Source organism: Centroberyx gerrardi, chromosome 7 (assembly GCF_048128805.1).
Source record: "Centroberyx gerrardi isolate f3 chromosome 7, fCenGer3.hap1.cur.20231027, whole genome shotgun sequence".
Taxonomy (NCBI): Eukaryota; Metazoa; Chordata; class Actinopteri; order Beryciformes; family Berycidae; genus Centroberyx; species Centroberyx gerrardi.
The window spans coordinates 26284486-26304752 of NC_136003.1; the positions used below are offsets into that span (position 1 = coordinate 26284486).

General features: G+C 45.2%; 1 protein-coding gene and 3 non-coding genes across 4 annotated transcripts in view; 3 read left to right on the plus strand and 1 right to left on the minus strand.

The window, feature by feature from the left end:
* The window catches only part of kcnh6a (potassium voltage-gated channel, subfamily H (eag-related), member 6a), a 29862-nt gene extending 11093 nt beyond the window's left edge, over positions 1-18769 (plus strand). Inside the window, exons 7-16 of the mRNA XM_071900903.2 lie at positions 8786-9211; positions 9727-10144; positions 11199-11398; positions 13024-13276; positions 13751-13944; positions 14571-14670; positions 14784-15071; positions 16390-16573; positions 18142-18358; positions 18482-18769. Coding sequence (XP_071757004.2) covers positions 8786-9211; positions 9727-10144; positions 11199-11398; positions 13024-13276; positions 13751-13944; positions 14571-14670; positions 14784-15071; positions 16390-16573; positions 18142-18358; positions 18482-18769 — 2568 coding nt within the window. The remainder of the gene's footprint in view (positions 1-8785; positions 9212-9726; positions 10145-11198; positions 11399-13023; positions 13277-13750; positions 13945-14570; positions 14671-14783; positions 15072-16389; positions 16574-18141; positions 18359-18481) is intronic.
* On the plus strand, positions 11942-12013 carry trnac-gca (transfer RNA cysteine (anticodon GCA)). Its single transcript has one exon. It is a non-coding gene; the product is annotated as a tRNA-Cys (tRNA).
* trnac-gca (transfer RNA cysteine (anticodon GCA)) lies at positions 12577-12648 on the plus strand. Its single transcript has one exon. It is a non-coding gene; the product is annotated as a tRNA-Cys (tRNA).
* On the minus strand, positions 17474-17545 carry trnac-gca (transfer RNA cysteine (anticodon GCA)). The gene has a single exon. It is a non-coding gene; the product is annotated as a tRNA-Cys (tRNA).
* Positions 18770-20267: the final 1498 nt, after the last annotated feature.

Here is a 20267-nt window from a genome sequence, read left to right on the forward strand (position 1 = left end):
GGATTCAGTGAGTTGCTAATGGCTAATGACAAATGTAATCAGCATTGATGTCTCATGTTCTTGTCATCTTTTCACTTGATAAAATCAAAGTAGTAAGAGAGAGGCAGCTTAGTGTGAGAGGAAGATGATTAATTATGCTGAAAATGAATCAGGGGGTTGTATTTTTTGGGTAATTCAGCCTCAATCTGATACATTTTTGATTGGTTATACTACTCATTAATGGGAAAAGTAATGCTATTACCCCCCAACACTGCAGCCCACCCTGCTGTTGTCCTGTATGATGAGGGTTAAGTTGTTTGCAAGGGCGGAAGTAACTAATTACATTTATTCACATCACTGTAATTGAGTAACTTTTAGTGTACTTGTACTTAACTACATTTTAAATCACATCCATTACAGAGTACAAATTTAGCTCTCCATAATCATCAGAAATTGGATTTGTAACTTCAAACTGTGAGTAATCTGGCTTCACTTTGTGCACTTTATTTTGTAATTTCCAAATCTAACAATGTTCTCTTTTCTACATGATCTACTTTTTACTTTTACTTGACTAGATTTTTACACCAGTAGTTTTACTTTTTACTTTTACTGACGTAGATTTTTACACCCGTACTTTTACTTCTACTTAAGTAAAATATCAGCAAAGTAACAGCTCTTCTACTTGAGGATTACATTCTAGTGCTCTTTCCACCACTTGCTGTTTGGCTGTTGTTGCTGTTGATCTCGCAGCACTGGCACATCCAGATCGTTCCCTCTCCACAGAGATAGTTCAGTCAGAGCCGGAGTCTATAAATGGCGTTTTCTTCTGTCTCGCTGAAGATGTTAAATGACATCTGCAGTCACAGGGTGAAAGTGTGAAAGAAAAATCTCACCTGAGGTGCGACATCTATGGCACCACCAGCAGAAAAAACCTCTCAGCCACCTGTCATCACACCGCCGTGTCTCTGTGCACATTTTGTCACACTGTCTCCACACACACACACACACACACACACACACACACAACCAGAGCGTCATGGAAAGGCCTGCTTGGTCCAGGGCAGAGCTGGCAGGCGGAGCGGCGGGGCTCCCTCAGTGCATCATACTAACCCAGATTATGTGCGGAGCTGCCAGAGAGGTCGGACGTCCCGCTCTCCGACCGGCCCGCACCTTCTCTCATGTGCGCCTGTCTTGCCTAACTTCTGAAGGCACATCTATGCATTATAAATGGGGTCTTAAAGTTGAGTGAAGTGCTGTTACAGTGTGTGAATGGGCTGTTTTGTGACTTGATGTCTCACTTCACACCGGGAGGAAGAGCTGTATCGACCGCCGGCTTCTCTGGCTCTGGGAATATGGAGTGGGCTAACAGAGGCTTCCCTAAACTGACTCCTCTGTAATCCTGGCAGAATACCTTATTCATTATTTGTTTTCATTAATGCCATGTTCGCTTGGATAGTAAAGGAAACTTTCTCTATGTTAGCGTTACATTGGAGTGCTTGTTTTCTGCTCAGTGGGATTTGTCTTAAGGCCCTGACACACCAAACCAAAGAACCAGCGGCGACGAAGGCCGACTGTTGCGTCGCCTCACGTCGCCTGCGTCTGGTCCAAAAAGTTGCACTTGAACACACCGCAAAGACTACAGCCGACGGCCAACTAGCACGTACGTTCTGCGCCTGCGTGAGGGGAAATAACTCTCCATACCATATGTCTGATAAGAAGTTGCAAATGGCACTGGCGTTGTCAGCCCTTGGTCTTTTGGTTGTGGAAGAAGAAAGGAAGAGGCGGAGGCGAAAAATAAGGAGAAACCGCACTAAATGGTTGAAATCATGAATACTCCAGCGACAGGCTCAAGGGGCTTTCCCGAACCTGTGTCGAGAGCTGGAGATAAATGAAACCTCCGATTTTAAAAACTTCGCTCGGCTCTTTCCTGTTCAGTTCCACATGTTGAAGGAATTTATCAGTCCAATCATCAAGAGGCAAAACACGAACTACCAATCAGAGTGATCTCTCTCACCGACGGGCTCCGCCGCCGATTCAACATGCTCAATCGGCCAAAAAGACGCCGACAGGGTCCGACTAGTGCCGACGGTGCGGGACACACCGCAAAAACTAGGGACACAGACGCTTACCGACGTCAGGGCCTTTATTCTGGAAGGCTGCGTTATGTTTCTGCTAGGAAGTAGAATACAGTTTTTATCGTTATCATACTATTTCTTTTGATTTTTTTTTTTTTTTATCATTGACATTTTGTGGTTATCTACAAGATTCACGTCATTTTGGATTTTGTCTCCATCTTTGGTGCTAAGCGCTCGTTGCTGTGGTGTTTCTGCACCGCACTTCCCAAAGTTCACCTGTCAATCAAACAGTGTGTCCAGTACTGTGACGTCTTGTTCCTTGGATTTACTCTTGATGAAGTTTGAGTTTCTGTAGGTGGCGCTCTTTTTATCTGTCTGTTCATTTGTCTGCTCATGCTAACTACCCAGTTCTTCTTCTGTTTATTATAAACAATCCGGAAAAGTCAAACACATCACTTCCGCCAAAGGATTTTTCCCAGGAAAGACCTACCAGACACCGGCTGTCCCTACTGTGTTATATCAATCATCTATAGAGAGCAGCAAAATGCACATTTATTTATTTATGAAAATGTGTGGATCATTACTTTAAGTTAGCGATAAGAGTCTTTTTCTTGCTCCTGCTGTCTCATGCCTTTTGGACTTCATGTCAGTATAGATGGTAGCAGTATTGTCACTGTTCAGTGTGTGAGGGTGTATGGTAGAAGTGTGTATGTGTGCGTGTGTGTGTGTGTGTGTGATGGGGGATCACAGGCGGTGTCTGTGGCAGTGGAGGGGGTTCTGGCGAGATGTCCGTTATGAAACCGCTGGAGTGCTGGAGTGCAGCTGGAAAGGGAGGCGGTGGCGAGCGTATCGAGCGGCCCTCGGTGGCTTGACGCTGCCAGTGACCTTGGCCTCTGGGGCTAATGGAAGTAGAGGGCAGCAGAGGCCCGGCACGCTCTCTCTGTGTCTGCCAAACCAACCGACTCCCTCCCAAACCGCACCGCAGCCCCACCCCCTCCACCCCCTCCACCCCCAGCCACCTTCATATCGGTGTCATTCTGACTTCTTGTCCTTTTCCCTCTTTTTTCCCCTTGTTTTCTCTCCCCCTTGTTAATAAAGCTTGAATTGACTCACGGTGGTATCATAGCCATGAGGTCAAAGACGAGTGTCAAGCCCATCAGGTCAGGTTTTAGGTCAAACTAATCGTTATCACCGCCACAGGCAGCTGCCGGAACAAAGCAGCAGCAGCGGTGGATTTTATTTCTGCACAGAATGGAAGTTTTGTCAAGAAGCATCATATTTTTGACCTGTTATTTTCACACTTCATATGCAGCCTTTTGTTTTGGTTCCATTCCATTACACAATAAACTTCTTCGTTATCCCGCCTTTATAATTGGATTTCGATTGGCAAATTACAAAAAAGGGAAATGAAGGCTGTCATTGATCTTTGCTCGTATTGATTTGTCTGCATAACATGAAGCGCACAATGTGATTGACTGGACTGTAGCTCGTAGAAGACTGACAGCTGAAGCAGCGCCCCGACACATGGTGACTAGTGCTGTGTGTGTGTGTGTGTGTGTGTGTGTGTGTCTTTTGGGAAAGTAGAAGTGTGCTTATGTGGCGCCCCCTGGCTTTGAATGAGCTTACAGTAATATAAGAGGCTGTTTAGTAGGCTAGATACTTTTTTTAATTTGCAGGAATTTTATATTTGTTTTTGCAAGTTTGCACTGCCATTACAAGTTTCTCAGTGGTTGTGTGAGTGTGTGTAAGTGTGTCTGAATGAGAGTGTATGTGTGTGTGAATGAGTGTGTGTGTGTGTGTGTGTGTGTGTATGGTAAGTACACGGGCCTGTTTTCACAAAGTATTTCAGAGTAAGAGTGCTCATTTGGGATTTGACCAAACTCCTGTTGTTATATGCGTTTATCATTAAAAATACAACAAACAGCCCACTCAGCAAAAACGTTTAATGTATATTAATAGTATAGTATTAATAGTAATACCTCCTTAATTAATTAACAAATGTTTCATATGAGTTGGTCTTTGTCAGGTGTGTTTGAAACGATACCATAACCCATAATCCCTTTGAATATTTTAGGACTATGTTAGGACTTCATACTGAAACAGCGCCATATAAATTCAGCATGGATAAATACAAAGACTAAATACAAACATACAAACAACATAAAATACATTGACAGGATTACAACACATCAGATACAAATACAGATATCAGTATTTACATAGTAAATCCCCAGAAAAGGGCAGCAATCGAAGCCACAGACAACAGTGAAGAATAAAGAGTCGTAAAGGAAAGGTCTAATTTCATAACCTGCATTAAAACCTGTGTGTTTCTTTCTGTGTGAGGAGGTCAAAATGTTGTTTGTCACAGTAAAACTCTTTCTTGGCGCTGCAGGAATGCGGAGCAGACCTACTTTGAGTTTTTAACGGCTTGTCTAGCAGCAGGGAAAGCGGTGGATGCCCTCACACTCACAGAGCCACTGGACCATTTATTAAGCGTGTTTGAACGGACGGGGATCCCACTGCGAGGGCTGGGCTACAGGGTGCTAAGGCGGAGGGGGGCGAGCGAGGGAGGGAGAGGGAGAGAGAGAGAGAGACACAGACACACAGAGGGAAACCTTCTCCCTCTCTTAGTATTCTCCTGCTGTTTGCCCCGTCACACTCTTCAACATGAGCTTCAAACAGAAACTCCAGCCTGTGAGTACTTCAGCTCTACCGGCTCTCTCACTCTCCCTGTCCTTTTTCCAACCACCTTTTTCCCTGTTTGTTTATTCCTTTCCTCCTCTTTCTCTCTCTCTCTCTCTCTCTCTCTCTCTCTCTCTCTCTCTCTCCCTCTCTCTCTCTTCATCTCTGCCTTACCTTGCTGGACAGGTGAGCTACATCCCATCTGTTCCTGGTTGAGTTGACACCATGTCACCTTGTTGAGATATAATCATATCTATGCAATTGGACACTTGTCACATACTTGGTGTGCAGTATCTTCAGGTGTTTTTGCCCTTTTGCTTTTAACGTTTCACCTTTAGTTTCTCACAGTGGTTTGGTTTCACATGAGTCAGGCTATTTGCTGTTGTTTGTTGATTTCAAGCAGAGCTACAGGAGAATGCATCCACTGAAAAGTCAGGATTTCATGTTGACTGAAAAACTAAAACGCTGTATGAGTGGAATTACCAAGAGGAAAAGAAAATAATCACTAAATGAAATGAATTACCTGTAAAAGCTTTTGCAAATTCCGCCATTCAAGACCCATGTGGAACACCTTCATTAAAAACTGAAGTTGTAAATTGGATTTTTTTTTTTTGTACAGAAACAAAGCATAGTAGAAAACACATTGTACAATCCACAGTCATGTCTGTACTTGGAGGACATTTTGTTTTCACGCACTGCCCCTTCCTCTTCCTTTGGAGCCAGTTTAGCTACTACAGCGCCTTGTGCTTTATTACAGGAGATACATTTTGCATTCACCATCGTGATTTATATCAAAAAGTTGGCTGGTCTTCTCTAATAACGAGTAGGGAAATTGCACTGCATTTTATTTATCTATAAGGATCTACTGCTGAAGCTCTATTGTCTTTTAAATCCAGTTTCTGTGAGAACGTACAGACATTGAACTCTTCTTTCCATGGTCATAAAGTTGCAGAGAGGCGTTGCGTGCAAACTGGAGGTGACGGCTGCTCTCTGGGTCTCATTATGAAACAGAGCCGCGGACAATATCAATAACTTGAAATTTCTCGGATGAGTGAATCTTTGCTCAGCTGTGCACATGTGCATTCCCATGTTTTCTTTGTGGGTGCATGTTATTATAACACATATACACACACACACGCATGTCCACACATGCACACACAAGGGTACACACACACACACTCACACACACAGTGATCAACACCTTTTGAAGCCCCACAGATTTGTGTTATGTTAGAATAATTCAATAAGTCCTCTGTGGGTTTTCACATGCTGGTGTGTTGAAAATATTCAATCCTCTGGGCCAGTACGCTGTTTATTTGTCCCTCTGGTTGTATTAGTCCAGCATCTTTTGACACGGTGGCTTCGTTCATAGTTATGCAAACTAAAATGCAAAAGAGGTTTCTAACCGACGGAAATTTTGCCAACCGCAAGCGAGCAGATGGAAAGACAGCGATGCATTGACAGCATGGAAAGTATTTCACCATGGGGCTACTTAGTTAATGTAGATATGGATGTCAACAGCGGCGCATCAGAAGCACATCATAAACAACTGCATGCGGGAGAAGAGCACTTTGACATCAGCATTGAATAAAACACACAGAGTATTGACCTCACACCCCTCCTGCGTTAATGAAAATTAACTAAAACCGCTCCTCTGTGCATGGGGCCCGGTCGATTCCAGGGTTTATTGGGGCACTTACTCGCTCTGGCCCGCCATTAACCAGAGTACTGGCATGAGGGTCACATGGTCTATGGAAAATGGGGGGGGGGGTCACATGGTGAGGCAGAGGCAGGTGAGGCAGCAGTGGGGTGTTTAAAAGCCCAGCTAATGGTTTGAGCCACTGAAACGCCTGTGGAGAGAGAGGGGACAGAGCCAGACAGGGACTCTGCGGGGATAAGTGGGTCTGTCAGAGCGAGAGCCGCTGATTTTCCAGCCGAAAACTGTCAGAGAGTGATGCAGGAGAGGAGATGGCCGTTCCACAGGAGGCGGGTGGGGCTGCCGAGGGCGTTGAGGAGCCGAGCCTCCGGCCTCCTCTGCTGCTGCCACCAGCACCAGGTTGAGCTGGAGAACCCGGACATGGAGGCTCTCATCGTCGTACCGGTCAGTGGGATCAAACTCCTCATCACTCTGTTGACTCAGTCACTGTTAACTTACTGTTGTGCTTTGGTCTGCCTGTTGACGGTGTTAGACAAATCACTCAGAATGAGGTAGGAGGCTGTTTTGATTTGCATATTGGTCTTCATCACCATGCTGATGGTGGCTGCAGCTGCCTTTGTTCCTTTGGCAGCATTGAAAGTTGTTGTTGCATATGTGGAAGCTGACACTGTGTGGCCTGTTGGCTGTCAAGGGCTGTGACTTCTTCTCCTGCCAAAGCTTGGTGTGAATCCTTTCGGGGGAAGCTGTTGCTTACCCTTACAGGCACAGAACATTACACATTAAAGCCTGATTGGCTGTGACAAACAGCGACAACACACACACACACACAAGCATGCATATATACGGTGTGTGCGCCAGCCACTGATTAATGCTCACACATACACATTTTCCCTGGTTAAATTAACAACAGAATGAGTTTGTGAATGTGCTGGAAGAGCTAATAAGGCCATCAGCCCCAGTTCCACTGAGGTGATAGATTTGGTGGTTTGGTGAGAGCAACACTTTATTTTCTGGTGCTTGTTCTGGCTCAGCCTGCGGTACAGAGTCATATCTTTGCATGAAAAGGGAAAATGTGAAGCCTAATATAGAAAGAAAGGTGGCATGCAGTTTGTCTCAGTTTTCTTGTGTGAGACCAGATGAGATCAGGTGAACTCGGGCTGGAATTTCAAAGGTGGTGATGGAGTCAGTGGATTGCTTCTGGAAGACAAACACAGAAAACTCTTAGCCTTACTGTAGTTTCTCTGCAAACTGTACAGTGTAAAAAAGCTCTGCACATTCTGAACTATCTACTTTCAAAGTGAGAAGTTCTTCTACTTACCATAAATTCTCAGTTTTGGCTGTTAAAGTAATACACCAAGTTTAAGATTTAAGATTAGCCCGTTGGTCGACTTAAAATGGTGACAACATAGACACCAAAATCATCCATGTGTCCCCAGTAGATTGTTTGGTCTGGTGCTCCATGCTAACACTTTAGCAAACACTATGTTGAGTGATAGTAGGCGACTAGCATTATCTCGAAAGTGAGAAAATGAGAACTTATATCAAGTCTAAAGCTAAATGGTAAGTCATTTTAAATGATATCTGGCCAAATCTGGCATTTTTGTGTTGTTACAACCTGGCTCAAGGAAATAACAATGAGGGAGCCATACGCCAAAGTAAAAGTTAAAACAATGATTTATTAACTAAAACTAAGGGGTAAACAAACACAAACTACATCAAACCAAAAGAACAGAACAAAAGGTGTGCATAGGTGAGGAGGGAGAGAGACACAGACAGTCCGAGGCCTTCTTAAACCCAAGGAGTTCACCGGGCCCAGGTGCTCTCCATCAGCTCTGATGATGACTCCACCCACCAGGCTCCTGCAAGATGCAGAGCCAGGAGAGTGGGAGGGTCATCACAGTGTAGGAGATTGGTAAAATTGATATGAAATAAAAACAACGTACTGTTTTGAACTAGCAGGGACTACTTTCCACTTACATCGGAAGTGAAGGTGGTGGGTGATGGGACACAAATCAATATGCAGTAACACAGAGGATGAATGCGTACTCGCTCATCTGAAAAAGTTTCCTAAATAAACCTGGCTACAACATGTATTGAGTTAATGATATTTCATTTTCAAAATGTATGAATGAACAGGAATTTTTTATTACTAAAAGGTCACTTTTCTTACTGTGGATAATGCTAGTTGCCTACTATCACTCAACATAGTGGATGCTAAAGTGTTAGCATGCAGCACCGAACTCGATCTAGAGACACATGGATGATTTTGGTGTTTATGTTCTCATCATTTTAAGGGTAAATTGACAAACTTGGTGTATTCCTTGAACTCGGTTTGAAATTTGTGCTTTGTGCTTTGTCACTGTCACTCCATTAATAAAAACATCTTTCCCAGGTCTTGTCGCTGGGCGCTGACGTGCTGCCGGAGTACAAGCTCCAGGCCCCACGCATCCATAAATGGACCATCCTGCACTACAGCCCCTTCAAGGCGGTGTGGGACTGGCTCATCCTGCTGCTGGTCATCTACACGGCCATCTTCACGCCGTACTCTGCCGCCTTCCTTCTCAACGAGGTGGAGGAGGAGCGGAGGCGCACCTGCGGCTACACCTGCAACCCGCTGAACGTGGTGGACCTGGTGGTGGACGTCATGTTCATCGTGGACATCCTCATCAACTTCAGGACCACCTACGTCAACCACAACGACGAGGTGGTGAGCCAGCCGGGACGCATCGCGCAGCACTACTTCAAGGGCTGGTTCCTCATCGACATCGTGGCCGCCATCCCCTTCGACCTGCTCATATTCCGCTCGGGCTCGGATGAGGTGAGGAAGAGGGGGGGAGGGAGTGGATGTTGATGGTGGTAATGGGGTGGGAGGTCATTATATCTATTTGGACTAGCATGGTATAACTGCTTTTTTTTAGATTGATTTTTGCTGTATTTTGACCAAATATTTTATCAGACCTCTTGTATTTTGTAACTCAGTTGCTTAGATGCTTTAAACTTTAAAATTCAAAATCCTTCCTGTCCTTTAAATGTCTAGCAAAAGACTGATAAACCGAATAATTCACCAGTTTCAACTTTATTACACAGGCACAAAAGCTAGCTAATACCTCCTGTCACTAATATTAGTAAGTAAGCAAAACCTTTTAAAACACACAGTTTGCAACGTGCTTCACAACAAGAGGATAAAAGAAAGAAAAGACATGAAAGCCATAAAAACAACTTTAAGAGCAGACAAACCCTTTAAAGCTATCTTAAAATAACACAATCATGCACATATAAAGTAAAAAGTAAAAACATCAAGCATTTACTGTAAGTGTCACCTCCCTCCTCCAGCCCCAGACGACCACTCTGATTGGACTGCTGAAGACAGCCAGACTGCTGAGGTTGGTTCGGGTGGCCAGGAAGTTGGACCGCTACTCAGAATACGGAGCTGCCGTCCTCTTCCTCCTCATGTGCACCTTTGCCCTCATCGCTCACTGGCTGGCCTGCATCTGGTACGCCATCGGCAACGTGGAGCGCACCGGCTCCGCCCGCATCGGAGCCATGAAGATCGGCTGGCTGGACAACCTGGCCGACCAGATCGGGAAACAGTACAACGACAGCGACCCGGCGTCCGGCCCCTCCATCAAGGACAAGTACGTGACGGCTCTCTACTTCACCTTCAGCAGCCTGACCAGTGTGGGCTTCGGCAACGTTTCCCCCAACACCAACCCAGAGAAGATCTTCTCCATCTGTGTCATGCTCATTGGCTGTGAGTAGAGCACTGCGTGTGTGTGTGTGTGTGTGTGCGTAGTGTGTGTGGTAGTAGTGATATCTCTGCCCACCCTCTTCTTGAATACATGTACATTTATTGTTTTTTTGGCATCAGACATGACACTCTCCAGAATAAATCAAACACCTTTGGTTGCAAGGGAGGTATAGCTCAGAGGTTTTTGTGTATGTGTGTGTGTGTGTGTGTGTGTGTGTGTGTGTGTGTGTGTGTGTGTAAGAGAGGGACAGAATGAGAGTGTATGAAAGTGTGAGATAGGGTTCAACAGATATGGGTTTTGAAGGCCGATACCAATATTTCTGTATTGAATGATATTTTGTGACAACATCCAAACCTTCAATCCTTAAATGTTTCCATTTTCATGCTAAAAAAATACATGTATAGAGTGTTTCCACCAGAATTGCATTCTTGTCAGGGTTGAAAAGCCTCTGAAACAACATTTAGAGCATCATGGGACACTAAAACTCTCCATTGAAACCAGGACTAATTATTTTTTTAGTTGGGTTAGCAGCTCTTTAAGGCAGAGTGACCTATCTGCCCAGAGTGGTAGAGGGAACATTATTGGACAATTAAATGAATAGATAAAATGTGCAAAGAAAATCCAATTTCATTGCAGGTTTTCCAGACTGTTTTTCTGTAGCTGTGGTCAGGGAGGAACCTCCATCACATCGGAGGTCAATGACTGGCTGATATCTGATATTTAATAAAAGGTCAATATTGACCTGATATATTGGCAAACCAATATATCAAATATATCTAACCCTAGTATGAGAGAAAGTGTGTGTGTGTGTGTGTGTGTGTGCGTGTGTGAAAAACTGTCATGCTATTTAGAAAAGTTAAACATCATGACCTGAAGTTTATCCTTTAATATTATTATTATATTACTTTCATTTTGGATTTTTTAATTGTGTGCTCTGACTCATTTTGTAGTAGTTACTGTTTTATTGTTTTTTTTAAATGACAGATATATCTAATTTTGGAACCGATCTCTTCAATTCCCCTGACACACAGCATCTCTCTCCTCTGTCCCACGCAGCTCTGATGTACGCCAGTATCTTTGGGAACGTGTCAGCCATCATTCAGAGGCTGTACTCAGGCACGGCCCGCTACCACACCCAGATGTTACGGGTCAAAGAGTTCATCCGCTTCCACCAGATCCCGGGAGGCCTGAGGCAGAGGCTGGAGGAGTACTTCCAACACGCCTGGTCCTACACCAACGGCATCGACATGAACGCTGTGAGTCCTGCAGACGTTCAGAGACACGAGGAAGGATGTCCGCACACTGAATATATAAGCTCCCAAAATATTTATTAATGCAACGTTTCGACCAGCACAGTCTTCATCAGGCAAAACTTCTTCTACTTCTTCTTCTACTCCTGTAGACATTCAACCCTATACACACACACACACACACACACACAGATCGACAGGCATGCACACAAACATGGTCACAAAAACTTGTCATTACCTCCGCCAAGGAGGTTATGTTTTCGGTGCCGTTTGTCTGTTTGTTTGTCTGTTAGCAGGATTACAGAAAAACTACTGGCCCGATTTTCATGAAACTTCGTGGAAGGGTGTTTCATGGGCCAAGGAAGAACCCATTAAATTTTGGAGCGGATCCGGATCCGACTCACGAACAAGCAATAATAGCACGAACCTTGGCGGAGGTCTGCGCTCTCCGAGTGCCCTTCTAGTTTTATACAAGTGTCAAAGCTGTTGAGAAGCCATTTGAAAAAGCTTTAGAAATCAGTGTTTTGGCTCTCAGAGTTGTTTCCAACAGGGGGTATAGCTCAGTGGTAGAGCGTTTGACTGCAGATCAACAGGTCCCCAGTTCGACTCTGGGTGCCCCCTGTCCGGATCAATGTCTGTGTGTCTCTTTTGTCCACATAGCTCTAGCATGAAGCCTCAGACTAGCCATTCAGCTACAACAAAGAGTGAGAACAGGCAGCGCCCTCTCCGCACGGCTAGATGGATTTCTCTATATATGTTACCAACAAAAATTTGATCATGTGACCAATTAGCGGTCCTCCATCTATCTGTAAGTCTAATAAAATATATACTTATTTGTTGTATTATCCTCAGTATATTCTATTGTTGTAATTATTTGCTGCACTATCCTCAATACGCTCTATCTGAGTTATTCTTATCTATACCCTGTTCTTTGCCACTGCAATGACCCAGTTTTCCCACAGGGATCATTAAAGTTTCCCCTAAACTGACCTCATCAAAGCAACACTTCTATGTGTTGCAAAAATCTGGGTTTGACTCCAGAATATGATTGCTTGTCTAAATCTCCAACCCTCTATCTCTATACCCATCTGCTTCTCAAAGTGACATTTTCTGTCTACATGAGCCAGGCTTTGGGCGTCATACATGGCATTCTGCAGAAGCAATATAACATTTGTAAATCATGTGGGGGTATAGCTCAGTGGTAGAGCATTTGACTGCAGATCAAGAGGTCCCCAGTTCAACTCTGGGTGCCCCCTTTTGTCTAAATACACGCAAACTTGTGTTCACACCGAGGCGTTCACCAGGTGACCCACTTTAGCGTTGGCGATGTGCGTCACATCCTTGCTGGTAGAGCAAAGAGGAGCGAGCCTTGGGCTGCTGACAGCACAGCAACAGGAACATGACGTAGCCAGAGAGCAGAGTTAGCGGCTGCCAATTCAATCTGAGCACAGATAATCACTTGGAGCCACTGTCCTTTGTGCCCTCCTGAATCGATGGCCATCTGACACATCTCTCTCCTTCTCTCACCCCTTTCTTTTATGTCCCTTTCAAATTCACTTTGTTTTCCATGTTCTGATTACCTGTCTCCTTCAAAGCCCCGGCTCACTGCACTGCTCTCTGTTGCCCTGCAGGTGTTGAAGGGTTTCCCTGAGTGTCTGCAGGCGGACATCTGCCTCCATCTGAACCGCAGCCTGCTGCAGAACTGCAAAGCGTTTCGAGGGGCCAACAAGGGCTGCCTGCGGGCGCTGGCCATGCGCTTCAAGACCACCCACGCCCCGCCGGGTGACACCCTGGTCCACAGCGGGGACGTTCTCACCGCCCTCTACTTCATCTCCAGAGGCTCCATAGAGATCCTCAGGGACGACGTGGTGGTGGCCATACTGGGTGAGCTGCAGTACTTTCCCTCATGTCACAACTCCTCTTCTGGCACTGTTGTTGCTTGTTCTGTCACTCTCTCCTCTCTTTCCTGCAAAGCCACAGCTACACAGATCACACTGGCTGGGCATCACATCACACACACTCCTCTCTCTGGTGGTGTGTAGCCTTGCCAGAGGTGTTTGGGCACAGCTCCACTTCCATTTCACACTGCCATTGATCACCGATAGGGCCAGCACTCAGATCCAGGCTATCTCATTTCTCTTTCGATTGTGTTTGAGGGGGCCATTATTTCCTGCTTAGTAGTAGTAATGCTGAGGATCAGTGTCACTGCAATGCTGTTTTTCATTTGTTTTGATCAGATTCATCCCATCAAGCTAGGACGTTGCCAATAAACAAATCTATTTTCACTAAAACTAGGAGTGAAATGTACGATTTACACACCTGATCAACCCACTCTAAATTACTCTTTGGTCTCCCCAGGCAAGAACGATATCTTCGGTGAACCCATCAGTCTGTACGGGCGGCCGGGGAAATCCAGCGCTGACGTCAGGGCTTTGACCTACTGCGACCTGCACAAGATCCTGCGGGACGACCTGCTGGAGGTGCTGGACATGTATCCCGACTTCTCCGACTTGTTCTGGAACAACTTGGAGATCACCTTCAACCTGAGAGATGTGAGTGCCACCAGAGGGCGTCTGATCACCACCTTTTGAAGCTCTAAAATACAGATACAGTTGGGATTTTCCCCTTGCTGTTTAGACATTAGTGATTGGTGGATGTTATACATTGAATATATAAAATATCAGGAACACCGTCCCAATAGTGAGTTGTAATTTTTTTGCATAATCCATGCTTCATTTGTCTCAAGGCTTAAAAATACTTGTTTTTATGGATCTTTCCCTCATGAATTTGAATGAAGTTGATTTAAACTAAAAAAGAGATTATAGCTTTCACCTGGTTTCACCTGCTTAGTCTATCTCATCTATTAATTTGTACTTTTGTACTGTTTTACATTGCAGCCCAGTAATTATATTAAAAGTTAAAGTAAAAATCCACCCTACAACACCTTTTAACACTTAAAAAAAACAACAATGTACCTTGCATTTGTGGGTCCATTTTGTTATTTGGTGGTGTATTTTTCTCATTCCATCATCACAAAATAACTATTTGAATGTGTGTGATGAATGCATCATCACAGATTGATGATGTATAACAGTGTAAGAGTGTCTGAGGGTGGATTTGTCCTTTAAGCATGAGATCAGGTGTGTGTTATTGAATTACTGAAGCTGATGTGTATCAGGCAGATAGAATAAACCAGCCAACCCCGAGTGGGGACTCTGAGTGTGGCTACCGCCGGACGAGGCACCGGAGGAGCTCCTTGCGTCGGCGAAACCGGCCTGGTAAGTGTGAGGGTTTTGGGGTTCAGTAGGTCAAACATTTCCATGCACCCTCTGTCTGGTGTCTGATCCCTGTATTGTCGTTCCCTGGCTGTCCCGTGACTCTGTCGGTGCAGACGGTACGGACCGCGAGGACTCGTACCCCGACCAGTCCTGTCCGATGGGGAACCACCACCGGGGCACGACGGCAGGTTCCCATTGGGAGGACCTGTGCAGCAGCGCCAGTATCTGCTCCCAGTCTAGCGATGAGGAGATGAAGCCCATGGGACACAGCAAGGGGGAGCTCTATCCCCCCGGGGGCGACACCAGAGACTACCCCCCCGCAGTGGTCAGCCTGCTGCCGCCCAGCGGACCCTCGGCGGGCATGGGACCTCCTGTAGACCGTGGAGGGCCTCCCTACTCGGGTAAAGACTCCATCCACCAGTCCCACATTCGGTACCATCATTACAAACACATGTTTCATAGCCAAGCTTTGTTCAAACCCACAGAAATGTATTTTAAATTCTAGTCAAGATCCCAAGGTTTCCAAAGATACCAAATATGTCAGGCTGAATTACAGTGAAATGTGTAGAAAATGATGCACAAACATTTCGATTTTTTCCATTTGATGTAATGCTGCAGCCATAAAAAACACGGCGCCTTGGGTTTAAATATTTCACTCAATAAAAGCAGCTGTATCTTCAGTGAAGCGTTGGAACGAGCAGATACAGAATATGTGACATTGTCGTACAGCATGGGAAAATGTTTTTTTCTAACTTTGAAGCTACTTAAGAGGAAATTCACGGGGAAACTCAGGGTGCCTGGGGTTAAAGCATCAATGCTTTCATCAGTCACATCTGTATTGTCTTTATTATTGGGGTCAGAAAACATTCTCAGACATGTCAAAGCTATTACTGCTGCTAAGTGTCTTGTTTTCCGTTCATAGAAACATCAAACATCAATCTCTCCCCATCTTTCTCCAGATGGATTAAAGACATCATGTAGTTTTTGAAACTAGAGAAACTTTGACGCACTTCCAGAGGCTCTAAACACCTTTTTTACAAAAATCCGAACCCCTTTCTTGGAGAGGAGAGGCAGACCCCCCCCCACCCCCACCCCCTTTTCCTTTTTCACTAATATAAAATAAAAAATATATGTGGAATGTTTCTAGTTTTTATCTTTATCTTTCTTATCTATTTGCAGGGTAAAAAAGAGAATACATTTTTGGCGGAGAATGTTGAAATGGTCCCTAAAATCTATTAACTAAATCAATTAAAAAAAATAATTTTGTATTAGATTTGTATTGTATACGTTTGTATTACACTGTATTACATTATCTGTTGCAAACATATACAAAATACCTTCTGGACTTCTATCAATAATCCTTTGAAAAATATCTCCCCTCCCAAAAAAACTCAAACGAAAACTGAAACTAAATGAAAACTAAACTGAAACAAAACAGTTGTTAAAATAAATAAATAAATAAACTAAACTAAAACTACCAAACCCAGACTGAAAACTAACTAAAACTAAACTGAAATTGAGATAAAAATTAAAAACTATATAAAAATAAAAACTATTGAAAAATCCCAAACTATAATAACCCTGTTTAGTACACAGTGGACTGTCTCTTGCTAAAGCCCAATGCTACCTTGTCTCTCTCTTCGCATGACTTCCTTGAATAACTGAAAATGAAAGTGTTACAGAAGTCAATGGGGTCCGGGTCTCTTTCTCTTGTTCCAGCAGCAGCTCCCATCAGCATGTCCGGACTGTACGGCTTCTGGCCGGACCGCAGAGCCAGCCAGTTCTCAGACAGCCAGAGGCGCTCCTCCTCGGTCCGGGCCACCTACCACCCCCCGCCCTGCACAGAGGACCGGCCCAGCGAGCTGGAGTCCAGGCTGGAGCTGCTGCAGTCCCAGCTCAACCGGTCAGAGCCGGCCCCAGGCATAAACAGTTTATGCGCTCGTTTAGGGCCACACACGTCTGTGCTCCATCATGGGGCCTCATAATTCAAGGATTTGAATCCTCTGAGTGTATAGATCTACTGTTGCAGTGAAATCATACAGGAAAGCGAGTTCTCCAGTTATCAATATAATAATGAACAGGGATAGAAAGTAGGCTATAATATTGTTGCTGAATGATACTTATGAAACTGAATTACATTTAGGTTACCCAGGTTTGCGCTCTATACACACACATCCGTGCACACAGGCTTACAATTAACTAGCTAACCTTGCATGATATTTTTTTTTTCTCTTGATAGATTACACTGTACTGCACAAGACAGTTGTCAACAATTGTATCCCTCTGAGTAAGCTTGGAATAGTTTTCAGACTATAACAAGTTTTTAAATGCCTAATAAAAGTTTATTCCTGGGTTGCATTACTGAGATCACCTGGTTAGACCCTTTCACACCACCTGTTCTACCTTTTACCCAGCTCATTGCTTTGGTATGTAACGGGCTGTACAGTTTCATTCCATATGTGATGACTGCTGTAATGTTTAGTGTTATAGGGCCACAAATTTCTTGTTCAGGGCCACCAAAACCCTGGGGCCGGCCCTGCAACCGGTCAGTCACTTCTGTGTTTGAGCGCTGATGGTTCTAAATCTACGGAAGAGGATTAGGGCCACATGTGGAAAATGTATTTGAGTTCTGAGATTAATGTCAGAAGTCTGAGAAAAGAACTAGTTAGAACTCAGACTTCACTCTAAGAACTCTGTGATTATTTTCTGAACTCAAATACATTTTTCACATGTGGCCCTGATCCTCTTCTGCATTAATCAGTATATATGACCAGGAGAGCTATTACCACTGTTGACAGAAAAGAGGGGGCACCCGGATTTGAACCGGGGACCTCTTGATCTGCAGTCAAATGCTCTACCACTGAGCTATACCCCCTGTTAATGTGACTGTCACTGTTATCGGTGTTCTGCCTAATGGCCAATGTTAGCCTGCAGGTTAGAGCTACGTAGTCACTAGGCAAAAACTCCTCCCTCCCCCTCCTGCTCTATTTGTATTTCAGTTCCTGGAAGGAGGTTGTAAGGTGTGTGTGTGTGTGTGTGTGTGTGTGTGTGTGTGTGTGTGTGTGTGTGTGTGTGTGTGTGTGTGTGTGTGTGTGTGTGTGTGTGATGAGAGAGAGGGAGGAGAGAGGAGAGAAAGATGAATGAGAGAGATAGAGGAAGGAACAAGACAGTAAAACGTTGGGAGAAGCTCTGTATGGTTGTGTGTGCTCACTTTTATTTGCCTGTCTGCTTGTGCGTGTGTGTGTGTGTGTGTGTGTGTGTGAGTGTGAGTGTGAGAGAGAAAGAGAGCAACAGAGAAGCCTAGTGGACATTTTGAAAATAAGAAATGAGAAGAGTATCTGAAAGAACATTGAAGTATTCACTGAAACATAATGTCAAGCATAGTTAAAATCTTATCTTTTTACTGAACATGAAGGTAGTTCCCAAACTCTTTTTTTCACGGTGTCCCTCTGTCTCCTTCATCCTGCCCAGACTGGAGACCCGGATGACGGCAGACATCAATGTGATCCTGCAGCTGCTCCAGAGACAGATGGCCCCGGTGCCGCCCGCCTACAGCGTCGTGTCACCCGGCCCTCACCCGCCCCACCCGCCCCACCCCACCACCCTGTACGGCACCGGAGCACCCACCATCCACGCGGTCCCTCCCATCCCGCCGGTGCAGATCGACAGCGCCGCCTCACCGCTACAGGTGGGTTTCCAATCCAGTGTGCTGGAGTATAGAGCCAACACAACAAAAAATGTGTCACTGTCCAAATACCTATGGACTGCTTGATCTGCTTGAACAGGCCTTGATCCTCCTCTCTCTCTTCAGAGCCCAGACTCCGACTTCAAGCACAAGTCCAAGGACTCCCTGTCCAGTGGGATCCACCTCACCGTGGCGTCCGACGACACCATGTCCCTGTCCCCGGAGGCCGACCCCCCCCACCTGCCCTGTGTGGGCCTCGCCCCTCCTCAGCTGTCGTGCTCTGGGGCCCAAGCGCCTCCTGGACTGCTGTGTGGCAGCCAGCGCTTCCCCTCCCTCCCCGAGCACCTGGAAAGCTCCGCAGAGGTGCAGGAGATCCAGAGGCACGTCTCCGACCCCGTCCTGCCAGGCAGCTAGAACCCCCTACCCCCCCTCCCCACCACCACCACCTAAAAAACCTGGTCCTTTACAACCACAGCTCCCCCTTACAATGGATGCAGGGCAGCCATACGTACGGTCAGCCATATGTTCTCCACTTCCTTACTGCCCCGTCTCTCTAAAACCCCCCCCTGTCCTGTAAAGATGCTGCTGCAGAGCGTGGGCCGCCTCGCCTTCCGCGTCACTGAGGGTCCAGCGGAGCGCCTCTTGTTTCTTACGAACAGACTCACAGCGTCCCTTGCAGGCTGCCGTAGTTCTGTGCTCCAGCGTCACCTCGCTCTCCAGGTCCTGTGCAACGAAGAGATTAATCCCGCCCGACTGGAAGGAACAGTTCTGAAAAACGAGTTGACAATAAGCACACATACATATACACGCGCCATGCAGTCCCCCGGATCTTAAAGCTACGCGAACTGCGCCCAGTTCCGAGGTGAAACGTCGAGGGACGGCTCCACCACGCTCCTGTCACGAGTGAAGAAGTATCTACATTCACGTTGTAGAAGAATTGCACATTTAGACTCAAAAATAGAAAGATGTAATCATTTATTTGGAACTGAAATTGTTTTATTCCTAATGTTAGAGGTGTAGCGGTTACATTAAGAACCGTACATCTAGTAAATGTGATAGTTATGAGTGTACAAAATTATAGATTTCACACTGTTGTTGCTTTGGTGTAAGAGGGACAAAAATATCAAAAGGCAAATACCATAGCTGTCTGGCACACTGTGAATGATGGTGGGACAACTTTGAATGACCAGTGAAGTATAATTTTCATCTCATAATTCCTGTTCTGACGTTTTGACATGAATGGACGTCGCTCAGTAAGTATGTCCTTTGATCATGAGAAGCCATCACCATGTAAAGAACCAAGCAGAGCAGGAAGACGTCAGAGGTTCTTGTAGACTATAGCCCTTACAAAGCATTACAACTGCTTTGCTTGGTTCCCCATGTTTCTGTGTCTATATATCTGTGCTGTTACACTTAAATATGCGTCAACTATTTTTCAGATGAACGTGCGTCTGCAATGTCTGTTGACTGTGTTTAACAAAGTGGCACGGCCGCACCGTTTCATATTGAATAATGTACCTGACGCGTTTAACTAAAGGTGCCAACATTAGAGGGCTCGGTCTCCCTCATCTCAACTTACTAAGTACTTAAGGGAAACACAGTTGCGGTTGTTAAATGTCCATCTGAGTGGCAAAGTGAAGTGGATGGTAACTGTCAGTCACCTGTTGGCACGGCGACGCCCTGCCGCTCTGCCAACAGGTTTTTCACAGTTCCACCCACCAGGTGAATGTAATGCCTTTTCAAGCATTTATAATTCTGTATAAGGTTTCTTGAAGCACAAATTCCTAACTGTTATTTATCTTTTTTTAGATTAAAGATTATTTATAACACACTACAGAATCACAATGAGAATCCAAATCGCCTTTATTTGCCAAGTACACGAGGAATTTGACCTGGTTTATTGGTGCTGACA